The sequence below is a fragment of the Littorina saxatilis genome, linkage group LG9 (genome assembly GCF_037325665.1).
Source record: "Littorina saxatilis isolate snail1 linkage group LG9, US_GU_Lsax_2.0, whole genome shotgun sequence".
Lineage (NCBI taxonomy): Eukaryota > Metazoa > Mollusca > Gastropoda > Littorinimorpha > Littorinidae > Littorina > Littorina saxatilis.
The window spans coordinates 15539976-15562899 of NC_090253.1; the positions used below are offsets into that span (position 1 = coordinate 15539976).

General features: G+C 43.7%; 1 protein-coding gene across 2 annotated transcripts in view; it reads left to right on the top strand.

Moving 5' to 3' along the window:
• Positions 1–21628, top strand: part of LOC138975389 (coronin-1C-like) — a 45100-nt gene extending 23472 nt beyond the window's left edge. The window contains exons 5-12 of one of the 2 annotated variants that reach the window (XM_070348055.1): positions 285–401; positions 2381–2485; positions 2884–3029; positions 3678–3738; positions 5156–5257; positions 5930–6097; positions 14815–14977; positions 20017–20153. In XM_070348055.1, the coding sequence (XP_070204156.1) occupies positions 285–401; positions 2381–2485; positions 2884–3029; positions 3678–3738; positions 5156–5257; positions 5930–6097; positions 14815–14952 (837 nt within the window). In that variant the 3' untranslated portion in view covers positions 14953–14977; positions 20017–20153. Of the gene's footprint in view, positions 1–284; positions 402–2380; positions 2486–2883; positions 3030–3677; positions 3739–5155; positions 5258–5929; positions 6098–14814; positions 14978–20016 lie in introns of both variants that reach the window. The other variant, XM_070348054.1, reaches the window with a different exon arrangement.
• Positions 21629–22924: the final 1296 nt, after the last annotated feature.

Here is a 22924-nt window from a genome sequence, read left to right on the forward strand (position 1 = left end):
GTCGAACTCGCAACCTCTCGCTTCCGAGCGCAAGTGCGTTACCACTCGGCCACCCTTTCCTGTTTTGTCAATAATTAAGTGTTCCTATAACCTACAATTCTACTTTTGATTCTAATTGCTGTGGATAACGTTTTGTTTTATCAATAATTACACGTTCCAATAACCTACAATTCTTGGTTTTTGATTCTGATCGCCGTGGAACAGTTGTATTCCCCTCATTTAGCTAATTCTCCTTGCAGTCTGTAACAGAGTTATAATTTTTCTTTGCACTGCTTGGTTCACAGGAAGAGAAATGCCATGAGGGAGCCAAGCCGTCCCAGGTGGTGTACCTGAAGGATGGGAATCTGTTGACCACCGGATTCTCCAAGATGAGCGAGCGACAGTATGCGCTTTGGGATGAGGTGAGGTCACAACAAGATTCTTTCAGCGGTTGAGTTAACCGGAAAATTCTGGTCTCGTGTCAAAAACATTTTTAAGATGCAGTGAAAGAAATCAGTAACAGGTCATACATACGGATTGAATTTTCTTCTGACTAGTTTCTTCTTGACCAGAATGATGCAATCACTGTGTTTACGGCTTGGTTTGATTGATTGGCTTGCAAGAGTGACCGTATTCTGTTTGGGCAAGGGTCATGAACAGATGCCTACTTTGATAATGGCTAGGGTGACCATGTAAATGACTCAAGGGATATTGTGAATAGTATGCTTGTACCAGGTAATGCTTGACAAAGTAATTGCCAGTAGACTGTTTTGACTGTAACTGCAGGTAAATGCTAGATGCTTGACAGATTTTGTTGTCTCTGTTAACCCCTTCACTGCCCAGCACGTACTAGGTACGTGGTCATGTTTGGTTTGTCATACGCCCATACACGTACTAGGTACGTGGCATTTACATCAGCACTTTTCAGGACATTTGTGAAAACTAAATGGGAGGTAACCACTGTCCAACTTCTTGTAGGGGTTTAAACACAGTTCTTTCCCATTGACCGTTCAGATAAGTTAGTACCACGTGGTAAAAACATTTTTGACTCACATGCGAAGCAAAAGTGAGTCTATGTACTCACCCGAGTCGTCCGTCTGTCCGTCCCCCCCCGTCCGTCCGGCCGGCCGGCCGTCCGTCCGGAAAACTTTAACGTTGAATATTTCTTGGACACTATTCAGTCTATCAGTACCAAATTTGGCAAGATGGTGTATGATGACAAGGCCCCAAAAAACATACATAGCATCTTGACCTTGCTTCAAGGTCAAGGTCGCAGGGGCCATAAATGTCTAAAAAACAGCTATTTTTCACATTTTCCCCATTTTCTCTGAAGTTTTTGAGATTGAATACCTCACCTATATATGATATATAGGGCAAAGTAAGCCCCATCTTTTGATACCAGTTTGGTTTACCTTGCTTCAACGTCAAGGTCACAGGAGCTCTTCAAAGTTGGATTGTATACATATTTTGAAGTGACCTTGACCCTGAACTATGGAAGATAACTGTTTCAAACTTAAAAATTATGTGGGGCACATGTTATGCTTTCATCATGAGACACATTTGGTCCCATATGATCAAGGTCAAGGTCACTTTGACCCTTATGAAATGTGACCAAAATAAGGTAGTGAACCACTAAAAGTGACCATATCTCATGGTAGAAAGAGCCAATAAGCACCATTGTACTTCCTATGTCTTGAATTAACAGCTTTGTGTTGCATGACCTTGGATGACCTTGACCTTGGGTCAAGGTCACATGTATTTTGGTAGGAAAAATGTGTAAAGCAGAAGGTCAAGCATGTGAGTCGTATGGGCTTTGCCCTTCTTGTTAGAAGTTTTTTCCGATCTATAAGATTCAAAATGGCGGCCGAAAGTCGGACATCAACTCGTAGACCTGTTTTCAAATGATACAGTACTCTGGAAGCTCTACAAGAAGTGATTTATGGATTACCACACAGAAGAATACTGTTATGGGCTGTAATGTGAGTACCTGATGTTTGACACCAGTTTTAGCTGTGTTTTCTGCGGTTTTACATGCTGCAGTGTCTGTGTGAAAGTTTGGAAACTGTAATTTTTGACAAAAATGGTCATTATATCGATTTTTACTGTAACAATCACAAACAAAGTCCAATGATCATGTTATCAAATAATAGCCAAGGGTGTAAGCAAACCACATGCCAAAGATCTAAGAGATATCTCAATAAATGATTGAGCAGTGAACAGATTAGTGAACCTACCGAAGAAAGCGAAATTTGCCCTGGCGCACAGCAATACCAAAATGCTGTTATACTGTGGCAGTGAAGGGGTTAACAGAGCATTCTAGATAGATTTTTTTTCTTTCCAGATGAGTGGTGCATGTTAGATTCATTGTTTCTATGTGAAATTCTTGTTTGTATGATTGCAGAAGAACCTGAAGAAACCCATAGTTCTGGAAGAGATTGACAGCAGTAACGGTGTGCTCTTCATCTTCTATGATCCTGACACCAGCATGGTGTACTTGGCTGGAAAGGTGATTGTGTGTGTGTGGGTGTGTTTGTTTGTGCGTGCATGTCACTGATGATGAGTGTGTGTGTGTGTGCGTGCGTGTGTGTGCGAGAGAATAAGTCTCTTGATCTTAATAAGTCTCATGAAGAAGAAAAATATGCCATTGCAAAAATCAAAAGAGAAGAAAGGTAGATTGTTGACAGAACAAAACCTTTACGTGAACCTTGATCTTTGAAGTGGACAAACCAGATAACGGACAAATAACAATGGAGGTTAATCGATTAAAAATCATTTACATTATAAAAACTTTTTTTTTTCATCTTAATTTGCCATTGCGAAGATGTTTTTTTCTGGCAGCTTTCAAATGTTTTCTAATGTTTTTTTGAGTTTTCTCATGTTTTGATGTTGTGTTGTGCTTGACAGGGTGACAGCTTAATCCGGTACTACGAGATCACGGACGAGGCACCCTTCGTGCACTACCTGGCACTCTTCCAGTCCAACGCCCCACAGCGTGGTATTGGCTTCATGCCCAAGCGAGGACTCAACGTCAACTCCTGTGAAATTGCTCGGTAAGATGACCGAAATTGCATGGGAAGAAGAGCTAAGTTTCAAATAAAACTGAGCTTTATTACAAAAAGACAAAGGTTTTAGGCAAAGGTTGATCTTTTAGCCTGTTCTTTGTACAATCACTAACGTTTTAGGCAAATTGGTCGGTAAAAAGATAGAAATTGCATGTGAAGAAGATCTGAATAAAACTAAAACTAAACTTTATTACAAAAGGACGAAGGTTTTAGGCAAAGCTTGATCCTTCAACCTGTCTTTCTACAGTGTAAAAACACTAAAAGGAAATGGCAACTGCAGCAGTGAACTTAATCAACTATGGGACACTAAAGATTTTAGGCAAAGCCTATTCTCCCAACTAAATTGCCCTTTTCACAGCGTACAAACACTTAAAAAACGGAGATCTGTAGGAATGTGAAAATGACAGAATTTTGAGACTGTGAAATCTTTGTTTTCTAACACTGATCAGAGCAGAGATGCACATGAGTGCTACATGAGATTTAAAATTATTTTTTTTTAAACAAACGTTCTTTAATTTTGTGTTCCGACATCATATCTCTTGTTTTTTGCTTGAGTACTTTTGTTCCATTTATTCTATGTTTGTCATCCTTATTTCCTAATCAATATTTAAAGAGAACTGATTTATTTGGTTGCAGATTTTACAAGCTTCACAACAATGGCCTCTGTGAGGTGATACCTTTCACAGTGCCACGCAAGGTGAGTCGTGCTATACATGCTTGATTTAGTGTGAAAATAAAATAGCGAGACTTAATATAAGTTATAACGCAAATGGTTCAGGCAATATGCTAAATGAATTTGTCACACTTCTGTGGATCACAGTGTTTGTCCAAGTATGAATGATTTTGTGCGTCCTGAAGAAATACAAGAACCCCTTACGTAAGGCATGCATTTTTATCTCTGGTAAGTTGGACAGTTGCTTCCCCTTAGCAGTGATTTTGCTGTATGTTGAAGTGTCTTTCTTGTGTGAGCGTGTATGCTTATCAAAACCAGGTTTCTTCCACGCTTAGCAGTGGTTTAGTTTTGTTGTTGTTGTTGATTGATCTTGACTTCAGTAAATTGAGTAATCCTTTTTTACATTTAGTCAAGTTTTGACTAAATGTTTTAACGTAGAGGGGGGAATCGAGACGAGGGTTGTGGTGTATGTGTGTGTGTGTGTGTGTGTCTGTCTGTGTGTGTGTGTAGAGCGATTCAGACCAAACTACTGGACCGATCTTTATGAAATTTGACATGAGAGTTCCTGGGAATGATATCCCCGGACGTTTTTTTCTTTTTTTCGATAAATACCTTTGATGACGTCATATCCGGCTTTTTGTAAAAGTTGAGGCGGCACTGTCACACCCTCATTTTTCAATCAAATTGATTGAAATTTTGGCCCAGCAATCTTCGACGAAGGCCGGACTTCGGTATTGCATTTCAGCTTGGTGGCTTAAAAATTAATTAATGACTTTGGTCATTAAAAATCTGAAAATTGTAAAAAAAAATAATTTGTTTTTAAAACGATCCAAATTTACGTTCATCTTATTCTTCATCATTTTCTAATTCCAAAAACATATAAATATGTTATATTCAGATTAAAAACAAGCTCTGAAAATTAAAAATATAAAAATTATTATTAAAATAAAATTTTCGAAATCGATTTAAAAACAATTTCATCTTATTCCTTGTGGGTTCCTGATTCCAAAAACATATAGATGTGATATGTTTGGATTAAAAACACGCTCAGAAAGTTAAAAAAATAGAGATAAAGAAAAGCGTGCTATCCTTCTTAGCGCAACTACTACCCCGCTCTTCTTGTCAATTTCACTGCCTGTGCATCGAGCGGTGGACTGACGATGCTACGAGTATACGCTCTTGCTGTAAAAATGCAGTGAGTTCAGTTTCATTCTGTTAGTTCGACAGCTTGACTAAATTTTGTAATTTCGCCTTACGCGACTTGTTTTACATGTACTTCTCACTTGGAAGTTGATATTTCTTTTCACTTGGCAAACAGTATGTACTTTATTTTTTATGGCGTACAAGGCGGTACATTGCATAAGCTGTATCCCTAATTTTGGACACAAAATAGTATTTCAGTTGTGTATTTAGCATAAACTGATTTTTTTATTTTGTGCAGTCTGAGCTGTTCCAAGATGACCTGTACCCAGACACAGCCGGTGATGAACCAGCCATTTCGGCAGAAGATTTCTTCGCCGGAAAAGATGCCACCCCTATAATGGTATGTTGGACAAGTATCTAAATAGGTCTTTTTTTTTTTTAAACCTACAGCAGGTTGGCTGCAGATAGCCGTGTATCATGACAAACAAATTTAGACAGGAAGGGGGAAAGAAACGAGAAGAAGTAGCATTGATAGAAATACATGATCATAACAACAATAAGCGTTGGGATACTATTGGACTCGGAATAGAATTATGGGTAGGAGGGTGGCGGGAGCAAGCATAACTTAGCATGGACGCTTGTTTCCTTACTGGGAGATAATTAAGAAGTACGGTGTGCAGGGTTTAACCTGGGAGAAAAAGGCAATGGGACATTTGTCCCCTTCAGCCAAATTCCGATGGGACATAGTCGAAGGCAAGAAGCGTGAAAGAGGCCTGTACGCGTTTTGACTAAAGATGCAAAATGGTACAATATGGTGCCATCTGAGAATGAGCTGCTATATCGCGTTATCTCTGTATGTGTGTGTGTGTGTGTGTGTGTGTGTGTGTGTGTGTGTGTGTGTGTTTTGTTCTGTGTCAACTGATTCAGGTGTGCATGAGAAATGGGTTCTCGTCCACAGAATGTTCATATCTAAGTGTTCATATTCATGTTGTGTCTCTGAGAGGAGGGTTTTGAGGTCACAGAATGTTCATAGTGTAGCCATCACACTTTTACTGTGTCTGTGTGTGTGCAGGTGTCACTGCAGGGAGGGTTCAAGTCTTCGCATAAGGAGCAGCTGAAGGTGGCCCGGCGGTCCAACGTGCTGGATAAGATGCCCAACCGCTCCTCCACTATCCAGTCCAACAACACCACCGGCTCTGCCGCCGCTGCTCCTGCCGCTGCTGCCACCGCCCTGCCACCCGTAAGTCTCACAACAGTCATGTTCTCTTTTGTTGGATTATTTTGTTTTGCCTCTGTGGGTATAGTATTTGTAGGTACAGTGGAACCCCCCTTTTAAGACCCCCAGTTTAAGGCTTCCTCCTTTTCAAGATCTTGCTCTCTATCATTTTTGACTCACATGCGAAGCAAAAGTGAGTCTATGTACTCACCCGAGTCGGCCGGCCGGCCGTCCGGAAAACTTTAACGTTGGATATTTCTTGGACACTATTCAGTCTATCAGTACCAAATTTGGCAAGATGGTGTATGATGACAAGGCCCCAAAAAACATACATAGCATCTTGACCTTGCTTCAAGGTCAAAGTCGCAGGGGCCATAAATGTTGTCTAAAAAACAGCTATTTTTCACATTTTTCCCATTTTCTCTGAAGTTTTTGAGATTGAATACCTCACCTATATATGATATATAGGGCAAAGTAAGCCCCATCTTTTGATACCAGTTTGGTTTACCTTGCTTCAAGGTCAAGGTCACAGGAGCTCTTCAAAGTTGGATTGTATACATATTTTGAAGTGACCTTGACCCTGAACTATGGAAGATAACTGTTTCAAACTTAAAAATTATGTGGGGCACATGTTATGCTTTCATCATGAGACACATTTGGTCACATATGATCAAGGTCAAGGTCACTTTGACCCTTATGAAATGTGACCAAAATAAGGTAGTGAACCACTAAAAGTGACCATATCTCATGGTAGAAAGAGCCAATAAGCACCATTGTACTTCCTATGTCTTAAATTAACAGCTTTGTGTTGCATGACCTTGGATGACCTTGACCTTGGGTCAAGGTCACATGTATTTTGGTAGGGAAAATGTGTAAAGCAGTTCTTAGTGTATGATGTCATTGCTAGGTTATGTAAAGGTCAAGGTCAAGCATGTGAGTCGTATGGGCTTTGCCCTTCTTGGTTGTTCATAGCCTCTGTAAATTTACATCCAGTTTAAGACTTTTCGCCCTTTTAGGACCTGTTTTTCTCAAATTTCTGGAGGTCTCAAAAGGGGGCACCACTAAAGTAGCTCAATTGCCGTTCAAAGACTAAACTAGGAGATTATAATTACATATTCTTACGCCGAATCACATGATTTGCATTGACCCACTTCGATGCTTAGGTTATGATAAAAGCTACCCCGTCTAGGTATAAGGGGAGCAACCCCAACTAAAAAAGTGACTGCACCAGCATGACTGGCACCCTGGGTTACGTCCCATGTAGCACACTACGTCATCAATGGTGCTGGTCACGTGATACCCCTTCAATCGACTACTATCACTCAAGGGTGACGGTTGTGTTTGCTTTTGCTCTGGCTGGTTTTGTGTCTACGGCACCCACCGGCCTCGGCCCCCGTCTACTTCTTGCTGGCTTGCAGCTGGTGAGATCGTTCATTTTTTCTTGAATGTTTTATTGTTTCTGCTGTGAATTTCGCATGTCCGTTGGACTCTGAAGTTTTCAGCAGTTGTTTGGCTTCCTCACGGTCGCCATTTGCATTAGCACGTTGTCTGGCTTCTGTTGTTTTAGCCGGGTTCGGTCTATTAACGCTGTCGTAGCTTGCTTTGTAGCTGCCGTCGGTAGCTTTTACGTACGTGCTTATCTATTTGCTTGCTTGCTTCTGAAATGTTTGTGTCTGTACGGACTTTATTATTTTCAGACTTGTGGCTTCCTCCTTGGTCGCCATTTTTAGCTAGCATGTTGTTGTTATGTTGATTTTTCGTCCGTACTCGGACGCTTAACTCTTCGTATAGCTAGTTGTTTAGCTGCCTTTGGTAGCTCCTTAACTGGTTTTAGCTGCCCTCTTTGCTGGCTTCTGAAAGGTTGGCGTCCTTTCGGACTTTGCTAGTTTCAGTTGTTTGATTATTTTTCTCTTGGTGCTTACATGGCCGTTAATGAGAATTAGAGGGAGCTAAGGCCGAGGGTTAGGGCTTGGGCCCTGCTAAGCTCTATCCCTCAGCAGCCTCTTATTTTGATGAACTCCGTTGTTGTTCATGTTGGCACATTTTTAGGCAATTTTTTACGTTGTTCTGTGCCGTTTTTTATGTTACGGACGATTGGCCGTCTGGCTCTCTGCCGTCCGTTTTGGCCTCTAAGGCTGTCGTTTTACGTCTGTTTCGGCTCCAGAGTCTAGGGCTCTGGGGTCTGCACTTATCTTTTGCTTATTTCCAGAAATAGATTCCCTCGTTCGCGAGGTTTGCCGCGGCGGACTTCGTCGCCAGCTCTGCCCCCCGCCTGGGGGTTAGGCGACGTTCTCTCCTTCAGACTCTGGGTCTTCTCCGGACCAGGCTGCTGTCCACCGCGATGTTTCTGGACGGTCCCTTGGGGATCTTCTTCTCCTCTTCCTGGCCGGCATTTGTTGCCTTCCGCTTGCGGTAGCGCAACAGTGCATGTCCCTCCGGGGATCCGGCCACTTCAAGGTTGGTGTCTGCAGCAGCCGTTTACGGCAGCTGCACTTCCGGTTTCCGGAATCGGATGTTCTCCTGCTAGTGAGCGACTTGCGTTCACGTCGGGTCAGAACCTCTCCGTACTCCAGCAGTCGGTTCCGACAGCTGGGCTTCCTGCTTTGGCAGGAAGTAGGGGTTCACCGTCTAGTGAGCGACTTGCGTTCACGTCCGGACCGAACCCCGCCTTACACCAGCAGTTGTACGCGACAGCTGGGCTTCCGGCTCCGGCCGGAAGCAGTGGTTCTTCCGCTCGTGCGCAGCCTGCTGTCACGTCCGGTGCGTCCCACATCTTACGTCAGCAGTCGTCCGCGACAGCTGCTTCCGGCTCAGGCCGGAAGTAAAAGGCTCACTGGCTAGTGTTCGGACTACGTTCACGTCCGGTTTGAGCCTTGCCTTACGTCAGCAGTCGTCCGCGGCAGCTGCGCTTCCGGTTCCGGCCGGAAGTGTAGGTTCACCGGTAGTGCACAGGCTGCTGTCACGTCCGGTTCGGGCCTTACCCTACGTCAGCAGTCGTCAGCGTCAGCTGGGCTTCCGGTTCCGGCCGGAAGTGTAGGTTCACTGGTTAGTGCTCAGGTTGCTGTCACTTCTGGTTCGAGCCTTTACCTACTTCAGCAGTCGTCCGCGACAGCGCCGCTTCCGGTTACGGCCGGAAGCGTAGGTTCACTGGTTAGTGTACAGACTGCTGTCACGTCCGGTTTTGAGCCTTGCCCTACGGCAGCAGTCGTACGCGACGGCTGTGCTTCCAGTTCCGGCTGGAAGTATCGGTTCACTGGTTAGTGCACAGGCTACTGGCACGTTCAGTTCGAACCTTGCCTTACGGCGGTGGTCGTACGCGACCTCTGCGCTTCTGGCTGCGGACGGAAGTGTGAGCTCACCGGTTAGTGCACAGGCTGCTGTCACTTCTGGTTCGAGCTTGCCCTACTTCAGCTGTCGTCCGCGACAGCTTTGCGTCTGGTTCCGGCTGGAAGCGTAGGTTCACTGGTTAGTGCACAGACTATGGTCACGTTCGGTTTGAACCTTGCCTTATGTCGGCGATCGTGCGCGACCTCTGCGCTTCTGGCTCCGGCCGGAAGTGGGGGCTCACTGGATAGTGTACCTGCTATGGTCCCATCTGGTTTGAGTCTGGTTTTTTTCGTCAGCAGTGCCCTTTGGGCTTGCAGGCTCCCTGCCTCAGGCGGATTAGCAGCTACCACACACTTCGGTAGTGGGTTCTGCCGTTCTCCTCACTTCCTGTGCCTTTGGTCTTCGACGCCTCTCATCCTCCTCTTAGTCAGGGGTGAAGTTTGGCCGTTGACCTGCAGGAAAGGGGCTTCAGGCTCCGGCCTTCCCAGCTTCGGGACATTAGCGGCTCAGAGGAGGTTGCCTTTGCCCAAGATGTCCCGGAATTTGCTGTCGTCTTTTGCCCCTCTGCGTGCACCTTTGCCGGTCACGCCGGAACTTCTTCTTTGGGGAACGTTTCGAGTCCCCTGCTCTCTGAGCAGACTCTCTTCCCCTCTGAGGAAGTGGGCAGACAGCTTTTGGAACTTGCTTCCATCTCGGAGACACTCCTTTACGGAGTTCTTTGCGCCCTTTACACTCAGTTAAGAGCAGGACGCAGGGGATGCTTTCTCCACCTTTGCTAGGGCGAATTTAGAACGGAGAAGGCCTTCCTCTCTGCACAATGCCCATACGGTCATGTACAGACGGGACTTGTTCCTCGCCCATTCCTAGTTTGTGAGGAATCAATGAGACACCCTTAGTTCTTCACCCTTGGTGGATGGGTCTCTCTTCGGCCTCCTGGCCTCTAAGGCCTCCTGGCCTTCAAGTCCTCCTGGTCTCTGAAGCCTCCTGGTCTCTTAGGCCTCCTGGCCCCCAAGGCCTCCTGGCCTCTAAGGCCTCCAAGGCCTCCTGGCCTCCTAGGCCTCCTGGCCTCTAAGGTCTCCTGGCTTCCAAGGCCTCCTGGCCTCTAAGGCCTCCTGGTCTCCAAGGCCTCCATGGCCTCCAAGGCCTCCTGGCCTCCTGGCCTCTTAGGTCTCCTGGCTTCCAAGGCCTCCTGGCCTCTAAGGCCTCCTGGCCTCCAAGGCCTCCGGGCCTCTAAGGCCTCCTGGCCTCTAAGGTCTCCTGGCTTCCAAGGCCTCCCTGGCCTCCTGGCCTCCAAGGAGATAAAGATTTGTAGGGACCTTCAGGTCTCTTCTTTTGCTCTTCAAGCTTTGAAGCAGCAAAACGGGCTCTACCTAAGCAGACTCAGCTTTTTCAGGCTAAGTCCTCAGCTCAGGTTTATCCGGAGAGGTTCTTCCTTTCACAGACGTCTTAGTCTGTGTTTTTTGGGAACAACAGCCGGCATTAGGGCATCCGGGTTTTTTAGCCTCGGCTGGTACAACAGCCATTTCTTCCGTTGGTGGTGGTGGTTGTTGTTTGCTCTTTTGGACTCGGTCCTTGTGGGTCTTTCGCCGATTTAGACTCTGTCTTTCTCTAGCGATCGGACTTGTTCTGGTGTTTCGTCCAAACTTAAGGTTACTTGAGTTGGCCTCGGAAGTTACATTCAGATTTTACTGAGTTTGCATTGGTTTTAGCAATGCATGGTGAGGGGTCATTCTTGTGGCCTATCACTTTTCTCAGCTTTATTGGCTAACCCTCCCCTTTCGGTGGAGGTCTAGTTAATTTCCTGGTTTCTTGGTGCGGGCTTTCAGCCCAGCATCTTTGATGGCAGGTCTACGGGCGTTCCGGCTCTCAGCCTTAGCTCGTGTAATAGTCTCCTGCCTGGCATGGGCGACTACGGTCTCCGTGTCTCTAGAATTTGTGTCTTCCTCTTCTCCCTCATCCTGCCATGAGGCGAGTCGGGTCCACTTCCGGTGGGGTGGGTTGCCTGTTACGGTCACCCTTCTACCACTTGCACTATTACGGACTCTTGCCTGTTGTGTTCCGTGTCTGATTCTCGGTTCTGAGGTATCAGACGTGTTTGGTTTTTCAGCCAGACTCAGGAATTTTCTGGGCTCGGTCGGCCGCGGAATTTACTTCGGGCCCTTCTTCTTGAGAACTCTCGTTCAGGGAGTCTTAAGGCTGGTTAGCTTCACAGTTTTCTGTTTTTCCTTTCCAGTCTCGTTTCTGTTTTGGGTTTTTGATTTTCTTTCATTTACCTACAAGCAGACTGCTTTGTGATCACTCTGACTTTAGTCTTTTCGGTTAGAGTCACCGGTCACATCAGGCTTTGGCCACCGCGTTCTCCGCTCTGCTGGCGGCTTACACTTTTCGTAGGCCGCTTCTTCCTCTGTTTACCTCCCTCTGTGCTTCTGCATGGACTGGTAGTGGACTTCTGGTGACCGTCTCTTCTGAGTTGTTTCTTTGAGTTTGACTCTGGTTTTTTGTACTCAGACGTCTCTCTCTCTTTCTAGGAAACAGGTCACTCCTCTCTGGAGCTGACCGTTATCTCTCCGGCCTTTCGGGCCTCTCTCCATGCCAAGGTTTTTTCTTTGGCATGATTGTCTTACGGTCCTGGGGAAGGTTGGTGCTTTTCATTTATGATCGGTCAACCTTACGCTTAGTCGTTTCCAGGGTTTTTGGCATTTCCTTCCAATAGTAAGGGGGGGGGGGGGCAGCTTGTCTGTCCCTCTACTCGGCTCGGGTTATTCAAGACTTGAGCCCCTTTCTGGGCTGTTTTTTATGGTTCAGGAGATGGGAAGAAGTGCTGAGCACAGCTTACGGGCTCTCTGATGCTGTCTTTCGCATTTTTTGCCTGAGCGGCATTGCGACTGTCTTTTAGGTTGGTTCTCGGTCCTCGTTCTGTCTTTTGGCAGTGGGCCAGTTCCTGGCAAGGGTTTTAGAGTGAGCTAGATGTTTTCTTTCTCACCGGCTCTTTCCCTGATGTTTGGCAGTGGGCCAGTTTTTTGGCGAGGGATTCTCTTCCCCTCCGCCTTGGCGTAGCTATCGGCTATCTTTCCCCTAGGTTCAGCCCGAGCTCTTTTTCCAGGGCCTGGGCCTCCTCCTCGGCCGTTTTACGGTCTGGGAGGTTGGATGATGTCCTGCACACAGCTTACTGGTGCTCGGCTTTTGTCTTTATCAGTTTAATAGGGAGACATTGCTGCCTTGGGCCTCTTCCTTGGCCGTCTTGCGGTCCCACAGAATGAGCGAAGTTTTGAATACAGCTTTTTGGCGATCAGACGATGTATTCATCAGCTTTTATCTGAGAGACATTGCTTCGCTCTGTAACGATGGATCAAGGTCCCTGCCTGCCTTGGTGGCAGCGGGCCAGTGCTTTTCCAGAAATTGATGGTGAGTTTGAACTTTTTTGATCTTACCCACCGCCTGGTTGGAGTTATCTGCAAATCATGTGATTCGGCGTAAGAATATGTAATTATAATCGAAAATTTTTATCTAAATTTTGATTTGATTAATATACTTACCCGAATCACATGAGTAATTCCCTCCCTCCTGCCCCGCTCGATTTTTTCATGTTCTATTAGTCGATTGAAGGGGTATCACGTGACCAGCACCATTGATGACGTAGTGTGCTACATGGGACGTAACCCAGGGTGCCAGTCATGCTGGTGCAGTCACTTTTTTAGTTGGGGTTGCTCCCCTTATACCTAGACGGGGTAGCTTTTATCATAACCTAAGCATCGAAGTGGGTCAATGCAAATCATGTGATTCGGGTAAGTATATTAATCAAATCAAAATTTAGATAAAAATTTTCGAGTGCTAGACTTTTTCCGGAGAAATGGTGAGTCTGAGAAAAATCACGTCCTTGTTTTCCCCCTAAGATGGTTTAAAGGCACAGTTCTTCCTGTGAAAATGGTTTCACTCACTGTCTTAGATCTGCCCAGGCTTTATCACTTGGACACATATCAAGAATCAACAGCCGAGATGCTCTCTGTACTGGATTGGAATTTTTTTTAATGAATTAAATTCACAGATGAACACAACTGGCTTTCAAGAAATTACTTCATGAAAAAATATTCCCACTCTGCACAAGAAATGGTCAGGAGTGTTGATTTTTGGTATGCGCCCAAGTGGGCAGAAGGCCTTATCCCATGAAAAAATCCGGCCTCATCTGAGATGGTGAATCCAATCGTTTACCTGAAAAAGACTGTGCCTTTAACATCTTTGGGATTGTGTATAGATAGGGAGTAGCTTGAGTGCTATTTAAAGACTAAACAAGGAGAGTGCTAGTTTTTTCCGCCAGAGAAGTGGTGAGGTAGTGTACATTTTGTAAAGGTGTCTGCTTGTGAATGTTACTGGCCCTTATTGGTTTCATTTGCGCTAGTGTTTTTGAAGAAAAAAAAATATCTCTGTTGTTTTTAGTATTTGTAGGAGTAGTTTGCTGCCATTCAAATACTAAACAATGTGGCTGCTAGGCTTCTGCCAGGGAAGTGAAATTAAAAACCAAAACAAAAAACAAACAACATAGTTAGGTTTTTTATGAATCCTTTTGGTTAACGCTATTGTTTGGTGTGCGGTTTTTGGAATGAAAAGCATTTTGAGTTAAATTGTAACCATTCAGTTTTGAAGCTGTCATTTTGTGGTTTTGATTAATTTCCCGTTAACAGTTCCGTTGATCCCTTTTGATTTATAGTGTTTATGGGTCATTTCGTCTGTTTGATTTGTAAACCCGCTTGCTTGTAAATGGAGTTTTGAGTTTTTACTTTTACATGTGTAGCCTTTGTAGACTGTTTGATTTGATCAGAGGTGGATAATCTTACTGTTTGGGGCAAAGGGATATAAAGTTTACCCTTTTCCTCGATAATGAAATAGCAGAATTTTTTGTAGTGTGTGTCCATCTGAGTGGATGACAATTTTAGGGGATTTTTTGGTCACATGCTGTTAATCGCACAAAGATTGTTCTTGCCCGAAAAAGCATCACACAGACATCCAGACACCATACAACACTGTGACAAGAAGTGAATGCCACTATCGCACAACGGTGCATGTTGCCACAACATTTTGCACATGTATAACTGACCAGCCAACTGCCTGACGGACAGACATATGATTATGCACTGAAAGACAGAGCTACAAGGACATGTGCATGTACATAAGCGCACACAGACGGACACAGATACAGACAGACACCAACGCACTCAGAGACAGACAGAAACACACATGCACGAACACACCCACACACACACAGACCCAAAGATGGATGCACACGCACACACAGGTGGCAATCCATGTACATATTGCAGTGAATATATCGCTGTAATTGCCTGAATAATACAGCTTTTGCTTCTGTGCTTTTTCCTCCCCTCTCCCTCTCCCTTCGCCTCCCACCCTCTCCTCTGCAGGGCTTCGATCCTCAAGCCGTTTTGGACGATATGCGCAAACTGAAACTGATCGTTAAAGCCCACGAGCGTCGCATTAAGTCCTTGGAGGAGAAACTGGCCCAGTATGAAAGCGAAGAGGAGATCGAGCAGGATGCCTAGCAGGGCTGTCCAAATAAATAGAAAAGTGAACATGGCTTTTTGTTGTTTTTGGTTGTGGGTGTGGCTTATTGTCGTCATGGTGTTTTTAATGCCTAGCCGCCTTGTTGCTGTGCTGCCCCATTCATGGTATTTTTGTTGATGTTTTGTTGTGGTTAACTTTTGTTGTTGTTCTTGGTTTTGTTGTTCGTTGGCTTGAGTTTGCGGTTCCTTACAGGCTAACTATAAAAGCTACTCAGTACTTGTGCCAGTTGCTGATCTGATACAGTTCTGCAAGAGGCGGATTCAGCAGTAGTCATGCACATGAGTCTTGTTTGACAGTGAAAAGAGACAATCTGTTTGGTGGAAGTCGAAACACATTTGTCTTAATGACCCACTCCGCCTCGTGAAAACAGTTCCCCTCACCGCCTCAGATCTGGCTGGGCTTTTACATGGGATAAGACCATCCCTCCACTTGGTCACATACCAACACTGAACAGCCTGGGTGCTCAATCAATCAATATGAGGCTTATATCGCGCGTATTCCGTGGGTACAGTTCTAAGCGCAGGGATTTATTTTTTTATTTTTTATTTTTATTTTATGCAATTTGTATCGCGCACATATTCAAGGCGCAGGGATTTATTTATGCCGTGTGAGATGGAATTTTTTTACACAATACATCACGCATACACATCGGCCAGCAGATCGCAGCCATTTCGGCGCATATCCTACTTTTCACGGCCTATTATTCCAAGTCACACGGGTATTTTGGTGGACATTTTTATCTATGCCTATACAATTTTGCCAGGAAAGACCCTTTTGTCAATCGTGGGATCTTTTACGTGCACACCCCAATGTAGTGTACACGAAGGGACCTCGGTTTTTCGTCTCATCCGAAAGACTAGCACTTGAACCCACCACCTAGGTTAGGAAAGGGGGGAGAAAATTGCTAACACCCTGACCCAGGGTCGAACTCGCAACCTCTCGCTTCCGAGCGCAAGTGCGTTACCACCCGGCCACCCAGTCCATCCACTTGGCCATAAGACCATCCCTCCACTTGGTCACATACCAAAAGTGAACAGCCTGGGTGCGCTCAGTGCACAGTGGGATTTTTTTTTGAAAGAGTTAATTTCGCAAAAGCCTCCGGTGCTCATTACGGAAATGAATTATTAAAACAAATTCCATCTCACCACAGCACGCACTCAGGGTGTTGATTTTTGGTATGTGACCAAGTGGAGGGAATGGCTTATCCCACGTGAAAGCCTGAACAGTTCTGAGACGGTGCGGCAAACTGCTTACACAAGGCGGAGTGGGCCTTAGAAAGTGTCGTGAAATATCATTGTTCTCTTGCTGAATTTCTGGAAAATGTAATAAAATTTTCTCTTGATGTGCTGTCCGAGCGACGTGCAAGTACCTCCTGAAAAGTAGTGAAAAACATTAACAGAACTGTTCTCTTGAGTACAAACATTAAAATATCGATGTGCATGGCTCCTGGAGGTTGGATCCGAGTTGCTGCCGAAAGGCATAATTTCACAGCATGCTGTTGTTGGAATCTAACAGAAAAAAACTGGTTATAATTGTTTTTCCTTGTTGAGTTTGACCGTTGACCCTGAAGTACTAACTTTTGCTGTTGATGATTGAATACTAACATTGCAGGTTTCTCCTGCCCAGGAGATGGTTTACATTTGACAAGCAGGCCATTTTGCTTTTGAATTGTACCTAGATGTTTTAATTCCGATGTGTTTGTTTACATAGTATTTAAATATTGAGCAATGTCAGAGTTTAACTCATGATCAAACTAGTGCATCTGAATACATTCTGCTTGATAAAGGTCTTCTGTCCTATTTGTTGTCAACCTAATGTTTCAGGGAAAGTTTACATAGTATTCTTCCTCTCTGTTAAAAAACACACCAAAAAAACCACTTGTTTTTGGAAAAGCTTAAAAAAAATCTTTCTAATACATGTAAACACAAAACCAAATAATACATTTTGGAAAAGGCTTGAAAATGTAAAAAAAAATTATTAATCAAGAATGAACTTGAAAAGTACTGCATGTGCCAGACTTGCATGAACAAAACTTGTAAGGGTTTGCTACTGCAGGTGAAGGGATTGCTATTTAGTACAACTCAAACTTTGCAGAATATCTTCGCAACTTCTGCTCATTCTCTTACTTACACTTGCAGCTGCTGTAGAATGACATAATAATATGATGCTGGTTGAAGGCCGGCCCTCCTTTGGAGTAGCATAACTGATTTACTGATTGCTTGTGAAGTTGAGAGAGGGAGAGGGAGGGAGAGAGAGAGAGAGAGAGAGAGAGTGTGTGTGTCTGTGTGTGTCTGTGTGTGTGTGTGTGTGTGTGTGTGTGTGTGTGTGTGAATGACTGACCAATGGCAATTCACACGCTCGTGGGAAATACAAGTAGGGACATTTTGTGTGTGTTTTGCCCAGCAGTTTTGTAGCTTACATTTAGCTCAGCCCGAGTCCCAAAAAATCAGAAAGATTTCCGGGTCAATTCTTTTATGTCATACAGTCATCTTTTTATGCAACTTGGTCTCTGCCCCCTACTCATACCAAAGGCTAATGCTCTGTGCTTGCGGAAGAATCAAACAATTCATGGCAGAATATATAATGAAAAGGTAGTGGCTCATGTAGTTGCAGCCTAACGTGGTTTAAGGGTTGCACAGGAATAGGTACAGCTGCTAGTGTGAACCATGGGTGCATCAATGAATTAAAGAACATTAAAGGCACAGTCCTTCACGTGAAAATAATCGCTCACCATCTCAAATCCGGTCAGGTATTTACGTGGGATAAAACTAGATCCCTCCACTGGGACGCATACCGAAAGTCAACCTCGTGAATGCTTCCTGTGCAGAGGGAGAATTTTTGATGAGTTAATTTCACACTCTATTGCCAATACCACTTAAGAACCGTTGCGATATAACTAGAGTCTGTAAAGAACCGTTGCGATATAGCCTTCGTGGTTGAAAACGACGTTAAACACCAAATAAAGAAATAAAGAAAGTATTTCATCAACAACATTTCTACTCTGCACCCAGGCTGTCGATTGTTGGTATGTGTCCAAGTGGAGGGATGTTCTTATCCCGTGTTAAAGGCTAGCCATCAGACCGGCGCTGTGGCATGGTGGTAAGACGTCGGCCTCTTAATCGGAAGGTCGAGGGTTCGAATCCCGGCCGCGGCCGCCTGGTGGGTTAAGAGTGGAGATTTTTCCGATCTCCCAGGTCAACTTATGTGCAGACCTGCTTAGTGGCTTATCCCCCTTCGTGTGTACACGCAAGCACAAGACCAAGTGCAAACAGAAAAGATCCTGTAATCCATGTCAGAGTTCGGTGGGTTATGGAAACACGAAAATACCCAGCATGCCTCCCGGATCCCCCGAAATCGACGTATGCTGCCTGAATGGCGGGGTAAAAACGGTCATACACGTAAAAATCCACTCGTGCTAAAAACATGAGTGAACGTGGGGGTCAAAGCCCATGAACGAAGAAGAAGAAGAAGAAGAAGAAGAAGAAAGTCTAGCCAGATTTGAGATGTCAAGTGAAATAGACCAATTCCGGAAATAACTGTGTCGGGGTGGTATGGGCTTGTGAAAGAGTAGGTGCCCTTGCTTTTGCTTGGAGAAATATTGACATGTGCTTTCTGTATACATGTTTCCGACACACCTCTCGCTAGTGACTAGCCTGTAATGTCATGTGGGAAAGTTTCCCCTCGTGACTTTATTTCCCAAGAGACATTATAGGCCAGTCATCAACGAGGGTGTGTGCCTCAAACACGTGTACAGGAAGCACAATCATGTCAATATTTGTCCGAGCAAAAGCAAGTGTACCCGTTACTCACTCTTTCACAATCCATACAAACCCGACAAGATTATTTGTGACCCTCCGCCACGGAATGAGTCGCATGTCACCTCGCTCGGTTCTGCGCTAGGCTTAATATAAGTCCGGGGGGTGTCTGGCAACAGTGTGAGGGTCACCTTAGTCACAGGCTTATAACTCGAAAAGTTCTTGCTCTTTTCTAAAACGGTTTTCACCACTGGATAGAGCATAAAAAACGCTTTAATAAAATGTAAAAATATGAAAATCATACAAAGGTGACATGCGACTCATTCCGTGGTGGAGGGTCACATTTCAGAAAATCACACGTGAAGAACTAGTGCCTTATAACTAGGAAATGTTACTGAGGTAGGTGCTATCGATTGCCATACGTATGGACGGGACTGTTACTGAGGTAGGTGCTATCGATTGCCATACGTATGGACGGGACTGTTACTGAGGTAGGTGCTATCGATTGCCATACGTATGGACGGGACTGTTATGTGTGGTGGGCGGTGACTCAGTTGCTTGGTTATTTGCCTTTCACCGGATTGTTGAATGGAGTGTTAATTGATGTTGTTGGTCTAACATCAGTCTTACTCACAGCGTCACCATGTTGTTTATTAATTGCACCGTATCCCTGGTAATCCTGAGCCAAGTGTTTGAATACCTGAATGTGGAGTGTGCGTCACAGTGTGTGCTCTGTTTTGTAGTACAGTACTTAAGATTTCCACTGTTAACAGAAAGATTGTGAGCTTTTTGCCTTGAGCTTTAGATTTACATTATCTACCTGAATAACAGACAGCTGATGATTTAATTCTTCAATGGTACTTCAATCGTTCAAAGCGAGCTTGTAAGATTTGGTTGGTTTTAAAATGTTCTTCACTAGGGCTTATAAGTTTGTGCGAAAGAAATGAGATTTATAGGTATTCAAAATGATACTTTCTCATCACACACTCTGATGTTGATTTTTAAGTTGAATGTTAATTCAGATTGACTGATGTTTTAGATGAAGATTTCTGATGAAGTCTTTTTGTTTCTTTACAAAAGTATTATTGATATTGAAATACTATTTGTTTTAGAACGACATGACTGTAGTGATTGTTTGCATTGATTCCCTTTTCTTAATAATGCATTAGCATTGCAATTGTAGGATTCTTTTCTGTTCTCAACTAAACATGGATGTCAAATTTGTTATCGCTTCGTCAGGAGAGAATCACATTTCACTAACATTTCCGTTTTCTTTGTGATGTGCAGGGCTTTCCCGCCGACTTTAACGCGGAAGCGCTGATAGCAGAGATGGCAGACCTAAAGAAAAAAGTCTTTGCGCAAGAGAAGCGTATCGTACATCTGGAAGGACGCCTGGCGGATAAGGAAACAGACGAAGGAGATGATGAATAGTGGCTGCTGAAGTGTCGACGTCGCTTGGCTTCTGTTATCAAGTGCATTCATGATTCTGTACATCTTATCTAAGTCATCCATAATCGAAATTTGAAGCCTGTGGACTTTGTGTCATGTGTTTTTCATTCACTGATGTCGAATGCGGGGCGAGCAGGGCTGGGTGTGTTATGCTGCACAATTTCTTTGTGTTAGGTCAAAAATGCGTCGTTTTGGATTAGTTGCTCGAAGTAGTGGAGACTGATTGATTTTGGAAGTAAGATTTAATTTGCAGAGTGAAAAAAAAGTATAAAGTACTTAACCGCACAAAAACGTATACCCTATACTTTCATCTTTCATAGAAATGTTTAAAACTGGCTTGTTCCCGAAAAGAAGTTAATTGAAATTACAGCGGTTTTAACAGAAGGACTAATTAATGTAAACCAGGTTTAGAAGGCAAACCTGACTGAATTTGCTATCAAAGCACATGATGTTCTTGCAGCAAGCTTTTCTTACCAGCAAAGCAATTTCAGTTAGCAGATTACTTTTTTTACATTTTTTATATTTTGTGTATGATGAACAATCACACAAAGTGTTCCTTTCTGGGATGGAGAGTTTACGTCAGTTCAAAAAGCCCTTGGGATCCTCAGGTATGTACGTGCCTGAGGTATCTCGGGGGGGAACTTAAGTCTTCCGTTCATACTCCTGCACTTAGCTCAGACATAATATTACTCTGGTGGTGACTGTAGTTGCCTTTTTACCCTCTGGGAAGTCGAATAAGTGTAACTGTATTATATCCCATGAGCTGTACTTCTTTGTCTCTGTACTTACAGTGCACCAATATTTCTTGCACTTATACAATACAAAAAACAAATGTGCACACTACTAGAGTTTTTGGTTTCTTCTTGACAAGACTGTGGACATACAGACTCTTGGCCGATCTAGACCTGTGCTCATGAAATAATCCATCCAAATTGTTCGAAAATTGTGAAGTCTGATGCCCAGTTTTCATTTTTGATATTGGTTCATCCGAGGTAACTGTATTACGCTCATGGGAAATAAGGCTAAATTCCTGCTGAGGGCTCATGCCGTATAAATTCTATGTGTCGACAGTGCGCATTCTTGCGTACTGTCTTGACATGGATGAAACTGGTATGAGCTGGCATCGGGGACGTAGGCTGCATGTATCGCGCGCACGTTCATGAACACTCGACCCACATGCATTTTCTTGTTTTGAGATGACAGCAGCTTGGTGGAATCATACATTGTGTATTCTTTTATGGTGAGCATAAGTTAGGCTCACTCTGTGACAGTTTTGTCTTGCTGAAGTGTGTATATTTTGCTCTTGCATCGCAGAGAAGCTACTGCAGCTTCGAAGTGTATATAGAGACGTGTTCCTTTTGTTTGTTCATGCTTTGAAACTAACTTTGCAATGCTTTCTGCTTTAGGCCTCGAGTGGTTTTGTTGCGATTCAAGGACAAGTGAAAATTTGCTTGAATTTTGTTTGTTGGAATATTTGAGAGAGAGAGAGAGAGAGAGAGAGAGAGAGAGAGAGAGAGAGAGAGAGAGAGAGAGAGAGAGAGAGGGGGGGAGAGAGAGAAAGAGAGAGAGAGACAGAGAGAGAAATAGAGAGAGAGAGAGAAAGAGAGAGAGAGACAGAGAGAGACAGAGAGAGACACAGAGAGAGAGAGAGAGAGAGAGAGAGAGAGAGAGAGAGAGAGAGAGAGAGAGAGAGAGAGGTTTTGTCAGTGTGTTAAGTTCATGGTGCCATCTAAAACAGCAAAAAAAGTCCACTATCAAAGAGCAAATGTTAAAAAAAAAAGAGCAATAAACAAGAAGATTGGCTCATAAGATCAGAACTAAAAAACAAGTTTGGCAATGACACAAAACAACACCCAGTTTCATCATTTGGATGGTTTTGTTTTGTTTTGTTTTTTAATTAATATTAATTAAAATTTGTAATTGTTCCCTCTCTGTTGTTGCAAATGTTTACTGATTTCTTCACTGAACCTGTTGGAAGAAAAGGGTGAGGGGTAGGGAACCGAAAGTTTTTGTGCCTTATCTAAGTGCTGCTATGTTGTTGTTTTTTCAGTGTTTTCTGTACATTTTTTGGTGTGTACACTTCCTTGCAGGAACAAAAATGAGCTGAAACTGACACAAATTAGAAAAAAATGTATGCTGCCATCAGTTACAGTCACTTGCAAGTTGTCAACAGTTTTGCCATTTGGACTTTAGTTTCTGTTTGGTCATAAATGATTCCAAAACAAAATCTTTTTGAAGGACAAATTTGCATAATTAGAAGCCAAAAATATTAGACAAGAAAGTAAAAAGCTTTGGACATAAGTTGTGTTAATATATTTATGCAATTGGCAGTTTTGCCTGTGTGCATTTAAAACTTTTAAAAAATCAGTTGGGTGACCATAATACATGTAGCTGATATGCGAGATGCTCACTTTGTCTATGGTGGGCTGTTTTATTCTTATTGTGTTATTTTCTTCATGTAACACATGTTTGCATGTAAATGTGTGAGTGCTTGAGGCATGATTGAAACTTCGGTTGTTTTTCGGACAACTTTGTATGGTTAGAAAACTTTTTTGTCATTTTAAACAAAGAATTTTTTTTTTTTAAGGAAGTGCAACATTCAGAAACTCTGCAGGCTTCTGTCTGCATTAATTCTGAATGTTCTAAATTTTTTTTTATTCATCATGTGCTGGTGCTTCGTTCAGCGTCGTCCCTTTCTGAAAAAAATACTCAAGTTGTCAGCATTTTATTGCAACATGTTAAAAAT